The sequence below is a fragment of the Crocuta crocuta genome, unplaced genomic scaffold (genome assembly GCF_008692635.1).
Source record: "Crocuta crocuta isolate KB4526 unplaced genomic scaffold, BGI_CrCroc_1.0 scaffold174, whole genome shotgun sequence".
NCBI lineage: Eukaryota > Metazoa > Chordata > Mammalia > Carnivora > Hyaenidae > Crocuta > Crocuta crocuta.
The window spans coordinates 1,131,101-1,147,943 of record NW_027530330.1 but is presented as its reverse complement, the minus strand read 5'-3'; the positions used below and the strand labels follow the sequence as shown (position 1 = coordinate 1,147,943).

Sequence of the window (16,843 nt, the reverse complement as noted above, 5' to 3'; positions counted from 1 at the left end):
ATTTGCACATAAGTATTTGTGTATAATGTGGAAGAACATAATGCAAACACATAGTACCATTATTTAATGATGGAACTGACAAATATGTCTCATATGTTAATTGTGCGAAATTTTAAATCTTTTTTATGCTTATGAAGAAATTTGTTTTTATTTATTTAAAAAATTTTTATGTCTTTATTTTATTTTGAGAGACAGACAGAGAGTGAGTGGGGGAGGGGCAGAGAGAGAGAATGAGAGAGAGAGAGAAAGAGGGAGACATAGAATCTGAAGCAGGCTCCAGGCTCTGGGCTAGCTGTGAGCACAGAGCCCGTTGTGGGTCTCGAACCCACAGATTGAGGTCATGACCTGAACTGAAGTCAGACGCTCAACCAACTGAGCCACCCAGGTGCCCCTATACTTATGAAGGAATTTAAAGCCTTGTGTACATTGGTTGCAATCACTGGTCAATAGTTCAACCCAAATTTGTCTTAAGCATTTTCTAGAGAGACTTTTTGCCCGATTCTTTATTGCCTTTGGGACCATATTTAAGGGGGAAACTGTGTTAGGTGGTGTATAAAAGAACCTTTTGTTGCTTGGGGACAGAGGAACATAAATTGCGTGGGCAAATATAAGTTACCTCTTTTCTAGATGTAACAAATGTGTTCAGGCTGTTGGAAGGCAGGGACTGGGATTTTTATTTCTGTATCCTAAGCCCTTAGTTTATAATATGGGTCCAGAAATAATTATGGAACCGTTAACGATAAATACAGGCTCAAAGTTGTATGTAACTTAGAGATTATTAAAAAATAAACTTTAATGGTTTGGATATTTAAAACATTTTTTTAATGTTTTATTTATTTCTGAGAGAGAGACAGCATGAGCATGGGGTGGTCAGAGAAAAAGGGAGACACAGAATCTGAAACAGGCTCCAGGCTCTGAGGTAGCTGCTAGCACAGAGCCTGACGTGGGGCTTGAACTCATGAACCCCCAGATCATGACCTGAACCGAAGTCGGATGCTTTACCGACTGAGCCACCCCGGCACCCCACAGTTTTGATATTTTTAAAAGGAGTCATTTGGTTTTCTTCATAGTTTCTAATATATCTTAATTTTTTAAAAAGACAATAGAATCTAAGCATCGATTCCATGAACAAGGATTTTAAATGGCCCAACATGTCAATTGGAGGTATTCAGAGGATCCACCAGTAAGCTGATGCCCAATAGTTGGGTGGTCTGTGTGGCTGAGACACCTAGGTCTGGGACTGTCACTTCTATAATCTAACTATACACCATTTCAGTTCAGTTTATGTAACTTCTTGCCTTAATTTGCAGATTTGTTCAATGAAGGTATTTCCTTCTTCCACTATCTCAGACATATGTATCTACTTCAAAAATATGAGTGAGTGTCCAGAACATAAGGCATTAACCTAAAATGTATGTTTCTGTACAGCGGTTTTAGCATGCTAAAACACACATTGTTGGGTCCCAACCTTAGAGTAGCTCATTCAGCAGGTCTGTGCTGGGGCCGGAGACTTGGCACCAAGAGCAGGCTCTCAGGTGATGCTGATCTGCTGGACTGGGGCCATGCTTTGAAAACTACTGGTATACAGGACACCTGGGTGGCTCAGTTGGTTAAGTGGCCAACTTTGACTCAGGTCGTGATCTCATGGTTCATGAATCCGAGCCTCGTGTTGGGTTCTGTGCTGATAGCTCAGAGCCTGGAGCCTGCTTCAAATTCTGTGTCTCCCTCTCTCTCTGTCCCTTCCCAGCTTGCCTCTCTCTCTCTCTCTCTCTCCCTCTCAAAACAAACAAACAAACAAACAAAGGAGGGGCACCTGGGTTACTCAGTCGGTTGAGCTTCTGACTTTGGCTCAGGTCATAATCTTGTGGTTTGTGGGTTCAAGCCCCACATCGGGCTCTGTGCTGACAGCTCAGAGCCTGGGGTCTGTTTCAGATTCTGTATCTCCCTCTCTCTCTGACCCTCTCCTGCTCATGCTGTCTCTCTCTCTCTCTCTCTCTCAGAAATAAATAAAACATTAAGAAAAAGTTTTTAAAAAAGGAAACATTTAAAAAAAAAGAAAACCACTGGTATAGAATAAGGCTCTGCATAGTTAGCAAAATGAGTTTGCTCTTGTGTCACTCACTTAGTTTTATAGAGAGAGGACCTCTACAGTCACTTGTGGTGCCTTAAAATCCAGACATCCACCCCACAAGCACAAGCCCTTGGTAAGCCAGAGGAATATATGGAGGACTAATAAGGCAAATTCTTTGCAACTATGAGAGGAAAATAACGCTTCAGAGCTTATTCAAGTGATATATCAATAACAGCATATTCATAATTCTAATATATTCTTACTTTTTTTAATGTTTATTATTTATTTTTGAGAGAGACACAGGGAGCGAGCAGGGGAGGGTCAGAGAGAGAGGGAGACACAGAATCCGAAGCAGGTTCCAGGCTCTGAGCTGTCCGCACGGAGCCCCACGCAGGGCTCAACCATAGACGTGAGATCATGACCTGAGCCAAAGTTGGATGCTTAACTGACTGAGCCACCCAGTGCCCTAGTGTGTTCTTATTTAGTCAGTTAATCCTCTTGTATAACGTAGTATTAAAGTTGAACAAAGAAAATCATGTGACCCTCCAGACTATTGATTACTCAATCATGATAACATATTATGTGAGATATTTCCCTGTGTGGCAGCGTCTTTACTTGCTAATGAGTAACATACTTAGATTCTAGAAATCAGAGCCAAATAGAAGATTTCAGAGATCTGGCATGAATTACTGGCTTAATGTAACCCTAATATCAGTAGCATCGACAGTCATATTTTCTACCCGGTGCATGAGACACCTGCCACACAACCCCCATTAACTGTAATTGAAGTTGTACAGCTGATTTCCCTCTTGAACAATAATTCTATAAATCTCCCTCCAAGTGGCAATATATCTTACCTTTGCACACTTTTCATTTTAAAAGGAATGAGTAAGATGCAGGGATAAATTTTAAACAAGAAGAAAGCTATCCTATCTATCTTGAATTTGCAAGTGTTCATCAAAGTTGAATAAATGTAAAACCATGCTGAAAGTTTAACGTGATTTGAGACAGACTTAACTAGAAGATATATATAAAGATTCATCTGCTTAAGTGTGTGTTAATAAAGTCTTGTATCAAGTCGAATTATGGGTGGCATATATGTGTTAATATATGTAACAAGTTGTTTACACTTTAACAAAGTGAAAGATTTTCTCATGGTATAAATTACTACGTTTGCATTTGTAAATTATTCATTTGCTCAATACTGCTATCAGGTTTAATCAAATTCAGTAGATGTTAATGCATCAGTACCTTAATTTTTAAATACAAAAGAAATGCCAGAAAATTTATATACAAAGTCTCATAATGAAAATTGTTAATATTTTTGAGTGCTTACTTAAATGCCTTATATGTGTCACCTCATTTTTAAACCTCTCAATAAAACTTAAGTGACTTGCCCAAAGTCTCACCCATAAGTACTAAGGCAAGGGTGAAATAAGAGTAATCTGAGAACAGAATCTCCACTTTTCATGGCTACTTCATGCTGCACCTAAAAATTAATAATTGTTCTAAAACCTGACAGAATGTACTTTTTATCTGTTGCACGTATGTGGATTTCATGGTGCTAACAGAGAGCTACGTTATTTCTAGGTGGTAAGATGTTTTTGTCAACAATGAGTTTTGTGGGTAGGAGTTTCTCTGACGGTCACACACATCAAAAGCTATTGATACCAAATCTGTTGCAGAGTTGGCGTTCAGTGAGTTCATGTTCTTATGTGTTTAAAATGACATGTAAATGATAACATGAAAATTCTACTGCAGGAGTTCCAGATCTAGAGTTATGCCAGGCTGTTGAGTAAGTTCTAGTTTTTTAACATTCTGACGAGTGATTAGCTGCAAACTGGCTCTGGCCAGGTTATCCAGGTTGGTTCTCGTGCAGAAATTATTTCTTGTCACTGGAGGGGCACCTGGGTGACTCAGTCAGTTAAGGATCTGAATTTTCATATCACTCAGGTCGTGATCTCATGGTTTGTGAATTTGAGCCCGACATTGGGGTCTTCACTGATAGTAAGGAGCCTGCTTGTGATTCTCTCTCCCTCTCTCTCTGCCCTCCCCTGCTTGTGCTGTCTCTCAAAATAGAGAAATAAACTTAAAAAAATTGATTGTTACAAAAAAAAAGAAAAGAAATGACTTCTTGTCACTGGACCCCTGCCCCATACTCAAAACCAGTGCTGGAGATTAGAAGCCAATAGGTGATATTGGCTTTCAGACTTGCTTTTTGTTTGTTTTAAGTTTGTGTACGGTTTTAAAGAATTAGAATTCGATTTAGTTAAGGTGTGTAGTCTCCAGGCTAACAGAGGGCCCAGCACGACATATTTTATCTGACTGTCTCACACATTCATATTTTATGCCTCAGCTCCAAAGACTCTATCTGATTTTAATACTTCTTAAAAGTTCGTTTTATTTGTAATGCCCACATCCACCCAGGAGTTCTATGCAAATAGGCTGCAAATAAAAAACGAAAAGTCACAGTCTTGTAAAAGAAGAAATGTAGTGAAAACCCTGATGATTTCTTTACTCCATAATCATTGTGAAACAATCAAATCATTACATAGCAATGCTTTCTGGAAAGGTAGGGTGAGCAGTTATACATATTTACCTGACAAGAATCTACTCCTCCTTCTTCGTAGCCTGCACATACCATATTTTCTGTAATGTTATATTCTGGCATCTGTTGTTGGCATTTCTCGTTTGACAGAAGAGGAACATTGGCTTCTTGTAATATGTTTGCAGTAGGGCCTGTTCAAAATGGTAATGCAGCCAGCCAGTCAGAAGCGATCGACATGCATCACTGAATGAGCCACCATCAGTCTTATTTATTTCAACAGTGCACTCTCATTATCGAGTACTGTGTGTATATATAATGGAACTGAATGCTAAACCTTAGTATTTTAAAGCACATAATAAAGCCCATCTGTGGATTTTGCCAAATGGATAACAGTAAAGCACTTCTTTAGTGCCCAAGGGCTAGCAGGAATGTTGGATTGGACTAGACAGTCTTTAGATATTTTCAGTAATTGTAAATGGCTACGGTATTGCTCATGGGAAAAAAAGCCCACCAACACAAAAAGTTTCATTTACGGAAATAAGCAACAACTCAGAATTCCAGGAGGCTTTTCATTTGGCACCTGAAGAGGTGCTCCCTTTCAGCAGCTTTGTGATGCGACGTGAATGAGCAGGTGCACACTGAGCAGAAGACAAAGCTCAAATGAGCTGTGCCCTGGTCTAAGGGCAATCAGCTTGTCATACACGTGCAGGTGAAGAGAAAGGAGGCATTTTGTAACAGAGTGTATTTCCATGCTTTTTATAAAATGACTCATCTACTGCATGCATGGATCTCTGTTTACTGAAAGACTACTCCCAAGAGGGATGTGAAACAAGCAGGTGTCTGTTCTAGTGCCTCAGAAAAGGCACATGATAAGCACTTTCTACTAATTAGCATTTCTGTTTGGTTCTTCAAGAAAAAGGCAGAAGGTTTATAACTTAGTACAGATGACAGCTAAATGTATGTGACTTCATATGTTGCAGAAAATGTTGCTGCAAAAAGTGTATGTGACTTCATTTCCAGCTAAGTTTAATCCACACGCTAAAAAGANCCACCAACACAAAAAGTTTCATTTACGGAAATAAGCAACAACTCAGAATTCCAGGAGGCTTTTCATTTGGCACCTGAAGAGGTGCTCCCTTTCAGCAGCTTTGTGATGCGACGTGAATGAGCAGGTGCACACTGAGCAGAAGACAAAGCTCAAATGAGCTGTGCCCTGGTCTAAGGGCAATCAGCTTGTCATACACGTGCAGGTGAAGAGAAAGGAGGCATTTTGTAACAGAGTGTATTTCCATGCTTTTTATAAAATGACTCATCTACTGCATGCATGGATCTCTGTTTACTGAAAGACTACTCCCAAGAGGGATGTGAAACAAGCAGGTGTCTGTTCTAGTGCCTCAGAAAAGGCACATGATAAGCACTTTCTACTAATTAGCATTTCTGTTTGGTTCTTCAAGAAAAAGGCAGAAGGTTTATAACTTAGTACAGATGACAGCTAAATGTATGTGACTTCATATGTTGCAGAAAATGTTGCTGCAAAAAGTGTATGTGACTTCATTTCCAGCTAAGTTTAATCCACACGCTAAAAAGACAGGAAACGTGTGTGTGTGTGTGTGTGTGTGGTGTGTGTGTGTGTGTGTGTGTGTGTGTGTGTGTGTGTATGACTCAGTCGTGTGTTGGTAAATATTATATAACTGGTTTTCAAGAAAAAAACCCCAATATGTGCCATTTGCTTTATGTAAACACTGCAACCACAGCCAATTTCAAGGTACCAGCATGACAGTGAACAGGCATTGGGAGCAGATGTGCACAGATGGCAATTTCCAGCTGGTGCCAGTGAGTTTGGCAGCATATGATGGATGACTTTTGGAGTTTGACAGTGGATTTTAAGAGGTAAAGATGGAGGGGCACTTGGGTGGCTCAGTCACTTAAGTGTCCAACTCTTGATCTTGGCTCAGGTCATGTTCTCATGGTTCATGAGATCGCGCCATGGATCCTAGAGCCCCGAGTCAGTGGAGCCAGTGTGGTCGAGCCCCGTGTTGTTGGGCTCTGCACTAACAGCACAGAGCCTGCTTGGTATTCTCTCTCCTGTTCTCTCATTCTCTACCCTGACTGCTCTCTCCCTCCCTCTCTCTTTCAAATAAACATTTAAAAACTTAGTAAAAGAGGTGAAGGTGGAGGAGGAAATTAAGCATCTCACTGCCATTCATTCATTGAGGATGGGCTGGTAGTTTTATTATAAACTATTATAAAATCAAAGCCACTTTTGCTGCTTGCCAAGGAATAAAAAATGGTTGGGTGTAGGAAAAACGCTTTGGCAAAGAAAAATTTGAGCAGTGTTTTTATATTTAATATTTGTCATCATGAATTGCCATCCAAGGATAATTGAGACTGCGCACAAAGGACATACATAAAAATATCAGTAAAGTTATTTTAAGTTTACTAATTGCCTTAATTTAGCCAACTAATATCACTTCATTTCTTCCTAGTAAAACTATGTTCATGGTTTTCCTAGATAATTAGTGTAATATATTCAAAAGGGGTAGTGGAACGGGATTTTGTACAACTAAATATCTGGAAATAATAAGGCAAAGTTCATAAAATTCATTAAAACTTCCATTACCCAGGAGGTATTTAATTATGATCTGACCATTTATTCCTAAATGAAATTGATCTCAGATACAGATTTCCCTTGGCTCCATATCACTCTTAGAGACTTTTCTTAAGTCAATTAAATGCATATCTTTAGTAACAATAAAAAAATGAGCCAAGTTTACTCAGCTCTTAAAAGAAATACCCATTTCCTATGGAATAAAGAGTCTTAAATTTTGTTAGTGGATAATTTGTTTTTGAAAAGTCTACACCATGGTCATAAATACCTTTTAGTTTGAAGGCTGGTAGAGAAAATATCTGTCTAGGAATGATTTTTACTCTGTGGGTTTCAAATTTAATAAATCATGGCATTTTTCAAGTGGAGGAAATACAAGAAAATGCAGTCTTTGACTTCAATACACTTTATGGACAGAAGACATGAGACATTTCAGCAACATAATGCAATTGCAGTGGAGCACCTTTGTCAAAGTCATCACGTGAAGATTTGACTTAGAACATCATCCTTTCTTTTACAAGGAATATGGGAGTTTTAACTCTGCATGCTTTGTTTTTGATAGCTGCACCTCTCCACAAGATTCTGCTGCCATTCATCTTAAACAGTTAACAGTTTTAAATATCCTGGCCATGATCTGTTGGGACTCCAGAGGTCAGGTTCCTCCACCAGACTATACAGTGCCTTTCCTTTTTGCTTAATTTTTAATAAGTTGCCAAAATTCTATCCTCGATGGAATAACTCCTGTTAGGAATTCCAAAAACTACATGCCTTGTAGTTACATTGGAGAGAATAAAGTACTGGAATGTTTAAAAAATTATGTTCAGTTAGTTTTAATATGCATCTTTTCTGTGTTTGGAAAACATCCTACTAAATAATGCTAATGAGTCCATTTATAAGTCTTCTAAGTAAAATTCATGCCACATCTGAGTCTTCTCATCAGTAGGCTGAGTCAGAATGTTGAAGTTAAAAGGGATTGCCTTCTCATTTTTTAGGGAATGTGAGTGTGAGGCCTGTATGTGATAAATAAAGATAGTTTTGTTGATTTGGAAAATGAAACAGGTAATAATTTGGCTTTTGACCAGACTTTATCTATGTGATTTACAAAAATAAATTTTATAACCTTTGTAATACTCGTTTAAATAGATGTATCTTTTCTCCTTATCTGAGTATTTATAATACTAAAACTAGGCACTAAGTTTGGGGAATGTTTGAACTCCCTTCCAAAAAGATCATAGTTTTATAATATGCTCTACACAATCTGGATTTTAAAAAAACTGTACAAATACACACCATATGAATATAAACCTGACAGTGCTTTTAAACGCTATTGTGACAATTGTTATAAGAGTTGTAAAAAATATTGAAAATATTCACAATAGTGCAATAGCATATTTCTAAGTAGTAGACATTTTCTTTTTATTGAGTCTGATAATTTACCTTGATGTATAAGCCTCCCCCAGCCAGCAATGGAACAAATTCTTCCTGGAGGAAAAACTTGATTTTCTTCCAGTAAACAAATAGGTTGTATATAATCTGGAAAAACAAAATAAGAACAGACACACATGCATTTCTAATAGATTTTAAAAATCAATTATTTTCAGCACGTTATTGAAAAACTTATTTTTTTGCTTTATGCTGCTTGAACGTTCTTTTAGACACCAATATTAGAGGAAAGAAGCATCTCAGGATGGCACTCTTTGGCAATGGGCTACGTATCACTAATGGTCTTTTGGAATCCTTTTCTATATTGTCTTATAATTACTCTTTAATAACGTAAGCAATGTCTTGTTCTAGAGTTGATCATTTATATTTGATTTTAAGCAATCATGCTACTTACAGTGTCAGTTCTATGAAAATCTAGGTGAAGCTCTTCTTTAGGGTCAATTAAGACATTTGGACAAATGTTCTGAGGCTTTTTTGATTTTCTCTAGTTATCTCCACATTTTAAAAAGCTTTTAGGTGGTTGTTTACAGGGTACTTATGGAAGCATTAGCATTGGTCACTGACTTTTAAAGCCCCTCTCCAACAGTTTACAAGCTGCCTGACATTTATTAAGCATGTAAGACCCAGGGTAGACCCAAAAATGAGTAAGATATGGTGCTTACCTTCAAGGACAGGGCTACATAATTAACCACAGTTATAGTCTGCCTTTAATAAGTACATATGCAGGCCAAATTCCACAAGAGCACAGAAATGGTAGCGCTGTCTCCTCACTGGGAATCGGAAAAGTCTTTGGAGTAAAGGATGGAGTTGAGCAGAACCCTTCGTATAAAGTTCACTCCCTCAGATGATTTCTAGAACATTATCTAGGTATCTGGAGGAAGTCTTCCAGCTGTCACTCTATTAATATTAAACCTCCTTTAAAATCCTCATTCTATGGATATTTTAATTCTTACTCAATTTACTCTTAGAATATATGCTCTTCTCTCAGTTTGTCTTACACTGCCCTTTGTGGTAGATGGACCTGCCTTTCTTTGAGAAATAGAGAAGTCATGCATTATAACATGATCAGTTTTCTCTGGGCTGCTCCTTTGAGTTTACTGTTACAGAGGACTTGAACCATTTTGTTCTGCTGGGCAACTTTCTAGAAAGTTGGATCTGAACACTTTGATGAAGATAATTGAATATGTTTCACTCCATTCCCCAATTCCATTTAATTTATAATGGTTTCTATAACAAATTGTCCAACTTTTATGCACTATTAATTCGTTGGTACTAATAATATTTCAAATCTAACTGTGAATGAATTTGGCCAGATAAGATGATTAAAACTGATTTCTTTTACCTGTGTAGTTCACTTTAAAGTCAAGATGCATCATGGCGATGTCACTGTCCTTTATTCGTTTATTGTAATGTGGATTTATGACAATTTGATCGATCAACCGAGTTACTGTTTGAGGAGACGTCAGATTCGATGTCATATGCAGTCCTAGAATTGCTTTCCACTTAGATGGCTCTAAATTTCTCCTGAAGATTGTGAAAAAAACATACAAGAAACTCTTCATCCACGAGTTACTTTCTATAGATCTTCGTAGTAGGTATTTCAGAACTGTGTGTGCCCATTCGAAAATATGCTTGAATTTCTCTGAATGATTCTTTAAAAACATTCCTTTAATTTTTATTCTTCACATCATAGTAAGAACCTCAATTAGTGCTAATTTCTATCATCCATCTTAAATCATCTCATGGTCTCTGGTTCTAGATTCTGGTTCTCAACTTCAGTTTCACATTAGAATCACCTGGAGTATTTTTAAATAACACTATCACCTGCTCCCCTGTCTCTATCTCTGATTTTATGAGTCTAGAATGGAGAGAGGACTTTAAAAATACATATTTTTACATTAAATCTTCAAGTTTATCCTAATGTATGGCCAAGGGGGGGAACCACTGCCTTAGATCACATTCCACTGTAGATATCACGTCTTGGTCCAGGGTTTCTTCAGTCAACCACAGCAGCCATGGTAGAAAGGGAAGGAGACTGAGGAGAACCCTCCTGTTCAGCAGCTCACTGAATTTACACAAAGTTAAAATAAGCAATAAAACCTATTGTGATGTTTACAGGCTAACATACAAATTTGAGTAATTTTCATATGCAATAAAGTTGACAATTTTTCCTTACATAATGTCCTTTGATAATGTATTGACGAAGCAGACTAAGTTACAATTTGAAAGTGTGGAGGGTCTTCCAAATTTGCTTTTGGCCTGCAACCTCTTCACACCAAGAAACGACTAGTGAACAGCCGGAATTAAGCCAATTAAGCCATATTCACAATGAAGTCAAAATTTAATAACTACAACTTTAGCAGAGCTAGTGATTTAATTATTAATAGTTACAAATGCCTCATTTAATAAGTGACATTTCAACTGTTAGAATCAAAGTCACCTATAAATACACAAAGGGCATGAAGTTATTTCAAGTCCATTTGTCTACCTTTTTACCTATCCATTATTTTGGTTAAATTAAACAGACGATCATGTTTGATCAAGTCGCAGTCATCAGTAAGGCCAACGAATGCCCAAGCATTCTAGGCGATACCCACTGATAACCACGCTGCCTTAAAATCAGAGGTAACTTACCCACATACTTTATAACAATAGCCTAACACCCATTTATGGACAACCTATTTTGTGCCAAGGCCAGTGCCCTGTACTTTGCATCAGCCCTTTTCATTTTTGCTGCAGTGCTATGGATTTTACAAGGAGAACAAACTGAGTGCTGACAGTTTCCATGGTGGGGAGGAGACTTGAACTGGGGCTGTCTGATCTCAGAGGCTGCACCTGTACCAGCATACTGGGGCGGCTCCAGTGGCCACGGACAGGGCTCTGTGTGTAGGGTTCTATGGGCAGGGTTGAGAACATGAGGGGTGGGTTGGGGGAGAGAGACGATCTGCCACTGAATTATCTGGGCTCAGGTAGGGGAAGATGTGTGTGCTCTTAGTATCTGGTGGTAGCTCCTTACGTGCCCAGATGCCAGGCCAGGAGGGTATTATGGTACTGTAGAGGTCCTGTTTGCTTGTCAAGAGGACTTTTTGCTTCTTCCTGTCCAGGTCAGAGGAATCATCATACTTCAGCCAAACTTGGACACACTGATAATTTCAGACATTCTGCCTGCACGCACCCCCACTGTACCCTGGGACCCCCCTGCCACACTGGCCTACTCAAAGAGACGGGATAGAACGAAATCTCTTTCCTGGTGTCCTGTATCTAAACTTCTTTCTGTATCACATGTTTAAGCATGTTTTCTAAAGCTCAGCTGGTCATGGTTGGCACTTGATTAGTATCTGTTACGGATGATGGGTAACAGGTAGTTAGTCTTTTTTAAGAACTGCGTTTTTTATTAAAAATTTAATATATACTCTTTACAAAAAATTAATTTTGCAATCGCCACACCATGATTCTTACTTTGCGTTCAATAATATCTACTTATACACATTATACTTTGCATTATCATCATATTTTACATAACCAATGTGTAATATTAATATTTCATATCATAAATAATATTAATTATATTAATGGTATCACATTAAAAAATAACTATCAAAATCTGTTCCAAAAGAGTATAAGCCCATTATAGAGGTTCAATTTTGAAGTTAACAGAATATATTTATTTTCAAAAAATGATAGGATTGTCTTCTTAAGTGCTTTTTACATATTTTATCTTCAGAAAAACTTATATGAAAGTTCAGACAGGTAATGCAGTTATTTGCTATAGATTTAACTCAATGATAAAATAGTGCAGTTCAGTAGCTAACCTCCCAAATTATGTTTTTTTAAAAATATATTTTGAGAACACAAGAGAGGACACAAGTGAGTAAAGGGCAGAGAGAGGGAGGGGGGGAAGTGGGGCTCACCCAAAGCAGGGCAGGAGCTTACGGGATCCAGGACTAAAACTCATGAACCATGAGATCATAACCTGAGCCAAAGTCAGATGCTTAACCGACTAGATACCTCTAGATGCCCCTACCTCCCAAATTCTTCTCTCTTATAAGTACTATACTTCTTCTGAGAACAATAAATATTAGTTACTCATATGAGGGAGCTTGTAGACAGCACAAAGTTTAGTAATCACCATTTTGTTTTGTTATTTTAAAGTTTGATATAGCAAACCAATCCATGATGTGTGAACTGTGAAAATTAAACATACATGCTTCAAGCTACTAGTCTAATTAAATACAAGTTACAGCAATATTAATCTGACACATTCTTAATGAGTTCTGAAGTTCTTATAGCACTACATGGAAAATAGCCCTTTTTTCATGTTTTTATTTCTCCTGTATCTATAGGTAGTACCATAGGAAGGAGATACTCCTCCAACATGTATCATTTGCATTTCTCTTTCAAGTTCTGCTTTACATAGCTTTTTGTGCCTATGTGCCTAGCTTCCCCACCACAAGCCCACATCAGCACCAGCACCATTAAAATGATTATTATATCCTACTGCAATCTTAGTGCCTTCTCTCAGAAGAAAGACTTGAGAATACAGAAGTTATAGCCAGTGGTACTCAATTTTATGTATCACTTGAAGAAATTTACTAAAAATATGGATTCTTAATTTCCACCTCCAGAAAGTCTAATTTGGAAAGTTGGAGTGGGACCCAAGAATCTGCCCTTTGTTAACCCTGTTGGGATACTGAGTAATACAGAGTCCTTCCTGGCTTTTCCATTCACCCAAAGCCAAGAGACAGAGGAAGAAAGCCCTCAGAAAAATCAGTGTAGATGAGGAAGGGGTACTTATTATGTTTTAAAAACATATTTGTCTCAAAATATCTATATTCTAGTGAAACAAGAAAAAGCTATAGGACAGAAGACAGGTACAGATGGAACAGGAAATAGCCCCTTTGGATAGGCAAGCCCCAATCTTGCACAGGCTAAAGGTGGGGAAGTAGAGTACCTTGAGGGAGGGGAGGTTGGCTGAATTTCTGCTGTGTTTCACTAGTTGCCTGCCTTTCTCAAGCCAAACATGTTTCTTAGTAGCAAAAGAAGGAAAGGCACAGGTTGGGAGGCAACAGAAAGACATGTATTCTGTACTACTATAACCTCAAAGACTAGCACACTTCTTGGTATACAGTAGGTTCTCCTTTGATGTTGCACCAGATGGGAGGACCTAGCACTATGACACTCTAGGTTGCCGGTGTGTGCATGTGCTGGTGTGTGAATAAATTCCCTACTCAGAGTATGGCACTTTCACTGTTGTAAAATGTAAATATGGTGAGACAGTTATGATATGCCTAAGGGAAAAAATCAGTGGCAACCTATAACTCTTAATCGCAATATTTTTCTGTTCTACCATTAGCAAAGACAGTACTTTTGTCAGGTCCTCTTGTGGCTAACCCCAATGTTTACCCCAGGCACAGCATTTTAGGTCTCTATTACTATTTTCCACTGAATGGAAAAAAAGATTCCTATGAGGATAACCAATTCCATTTTTTAAGGCAAGGATAAAGTAGAATGCCTCTGAAATACGGTGTTGTCAGAGAGTAAGAAAGTTTTCAAGGCATAGAGCCCAAATGTCCATCAACTGATGAATGGATAAAGAAAATGTGGTAGATATATATACAATAGAATATTACTTAACCATCAAAAAGAATGAAATCTTGTGGTCTAGATAGCATAATGCTACGTGAAGTAAGTCAGTCAGAGAAAGACAAATACCATATGATTTCACTCGTATGTGGAATTTAAGAAACAAAACAGATGAACATAGTGGGTGGGAAGGAGAAGAAAATGGAAAACAGTCTCAACTATAGAGAACAAACTGAGTGTTGATGGAGGGGAGCTGGATGGGAGATGGGCTAAATGGGTGATGGGCATTAAGGAGGGCACTTGTGATGAGCACTGGGTGTTGTTTGTAAGTGATGAATCACTAAATTCTACTCCTGAAACCAGTGTTACACTGTATGTTAACTAACTGGAATATAAATAAAAACTTGAAACAAAGGAAGTTTTGAAGAATACCAGGGGTAATTTTAAAAGAACAAAGGCACTAGATTAAATGGACTAATACTGGCCAGTTTTAATAATTTAAGTATCATATGATTATCATAATAATTATCCTAGTGAATAAAATAAATTGTTAATGAAGGGCCCATACTGAAACTCAAAAGAGAAAAATGAAGGTGTAAAAAAAAGTGGTTGTATTGAAAAAGAAAAAGGGTGAATAGTAAGGATATGTTTAATAATTATTCCTTTTTATGAATCAGGATAAAAGTTTCACACATAAGGGTATTTTTATTCCAACTACTAAGTAGAAATTTGTTTTTAAAATGGAGGTATGCATTTATTCGTTTACGTGTAAGAAAAGAAGTACAGGGAACAGAGAGTAAGTCAAATAATCTTCAGCATCGTTTGATTTGGTGGATTATTTCTATGAAGTTCAGGAATAATTTTTGAATGCCTTTCTTCACTTGACTTCCAGAACTCTCCATTTACTTGTGATCTTCCTTTCATTTTGTTCTCTGCTTTTCCTATCTTTCCCCCCAGTTCTTTGTTCCTCTCAAATTCTAAATACTAGAATACTCCTGAGTTCTGCCTTTTGCCTTTTTCTCTTCCCCATTTACACTAACTCCACAGATGATCTTTTCCAATGCCATGACTTCAAATACCCGCAATATGCTCAAAATTTCCAAATTTGTATTTCAATTGTTGACTTCTCTGAACTCTAGACTCATATGCTTCAAATCGATTGGCCAATATCATTTGGATTTTATCAGGAAGTCTCAAATTCAATATAATAAACTCAGAACACTTTTTCTCTTTGCAATCCTGTTTCTTCTTATTTCCTCATTTCAGTAAATGACATCAACACACACCCTCTTTGTTCAAGCCTTAACCCTTGACTCTGCCTTTCTCTTTCTCTGTAACTCTCATCACCTGATCTTGCTCATGAATGAGATCCAGCCATTTGTCCTATTCTAATCCAATAATGTTACTCAAGATGATGAATTAATTCTCAAAGTAGAGATAACTTCAGAGATCTGACACTGGAGCTTCAAAGACATACTGGAACTTCTGGGTGGAATTACAACAGTGAGATACCTGCTAATAAAAAATACGTTATTAGGGGCGCCTGGGTGGCTTAGTCGGTTAAGCGTCCGACTTTCACTTGGGTCATGATCTCACGGTTCGTGGGTTCGAGCCCCGCGTCGGGCTCTGTGCTGACTGTCAGCTCAGAGTCTGGAGCCTGTTTCAGTCTGTGACTCCCTCTCTCTCTGACCCTCCCCGGCTCACGCTGTCTCTCTCTCTCTTTCTCGCTCTCTCCTAGAAATAAATAAAAATTAAAAAAAAAATACATTATTAAAGTGTTTTCAGGAGGCAGAGGTGGTATGTGTGTGGAATTAGTGAAATGAGTAAAACCAAAACCAAAACCAAAACTGAAAAAATACATTAAAAATAGTGCTAAATGAATAGCATCAAGGAAATCACACAATATTGGCCAAAGGAGATTTTACAAATACACAACTTTAAGAGAGAAACATCAGATTGGAAATTGATAAAACTTATGGGAAAGACACCCATCTAAAAAGTTCTAGTGTTACAGTAAGATAATTTTAACTATTGAAAAGATGACTAGAAACTCAAATTTTAAATACAAAAAAAGTAACCAAAATCTATGTTATAGCCAAAAACCAATAAGTCACTAATCTAATCCTGAAATCTCTACTGGCCTAAGAAAGTACAGGGTTTTGTTTTGTTTTTTTATTTTGCAAAAATTACTATGATCTTGAAAGGTTATTATAGTATTTCTGCAACCTGAAGGAGATAATTAACTTCCTAAAGCCATAAAATAGATAAATAAATAGAAAAATTAAAACATTAATTTTTTTCATGGATTTAAAAAATTAAGTTCATGATGTTTGTATATTAGGGTAGGTTAAAATAGAAATGAAGGAATTTTCTAGGTATTATATTTCTGTATGTTCTGCATTTTAGTCTTATTTAAAGTGAGCAATTCAAAAGAATCCAGGTCTTAAGGTGTAATAGAAGTATCAATTAATTAAGCAAAATTATTTTATAGTCAATATTTAAGTATTTAAGAAGTTTGCTTCAAAGCTTTATTAGCTACATCAGTTTAATTAAACACTAAATAAAGTATAAATGTATTTATTTCTTGCTATAT

General features: G+C 37.4%; 1 protein-coding gene across 2 annotated transcripts in view; it reads right to left on the bottom strand.

Moving 5' to 3' along the window:
• Nucleotides 1-16,843, bottom strand: part of TMPRSS15 (transmembrane serine protease 15) — a 115,064-nt gene that overhangs the window by 1,758 nt on the left and 96,463 nt on the right. For both annotated transcript variants that reach the window (XM_077765627.1, XM_077765628.1), the window contains 3 exons: nt 10,010-10,191; nt 8,662-8,757; nt 4,671-4,810 (listed from right to left, as the gene is read on the bottom strand). In XM_077765627.1, coding sequence (XP_077621753.1) covers nt 4,671-4,810; nt 8,662-8,757; nt 10,010-10,191 — 418 coding nt within the window. The remainder of the gene's footprint in view (nt 1-4,670; nt 4,811-8,661; nt 8,758-10,009; nt 10,192-16,843) is intronic.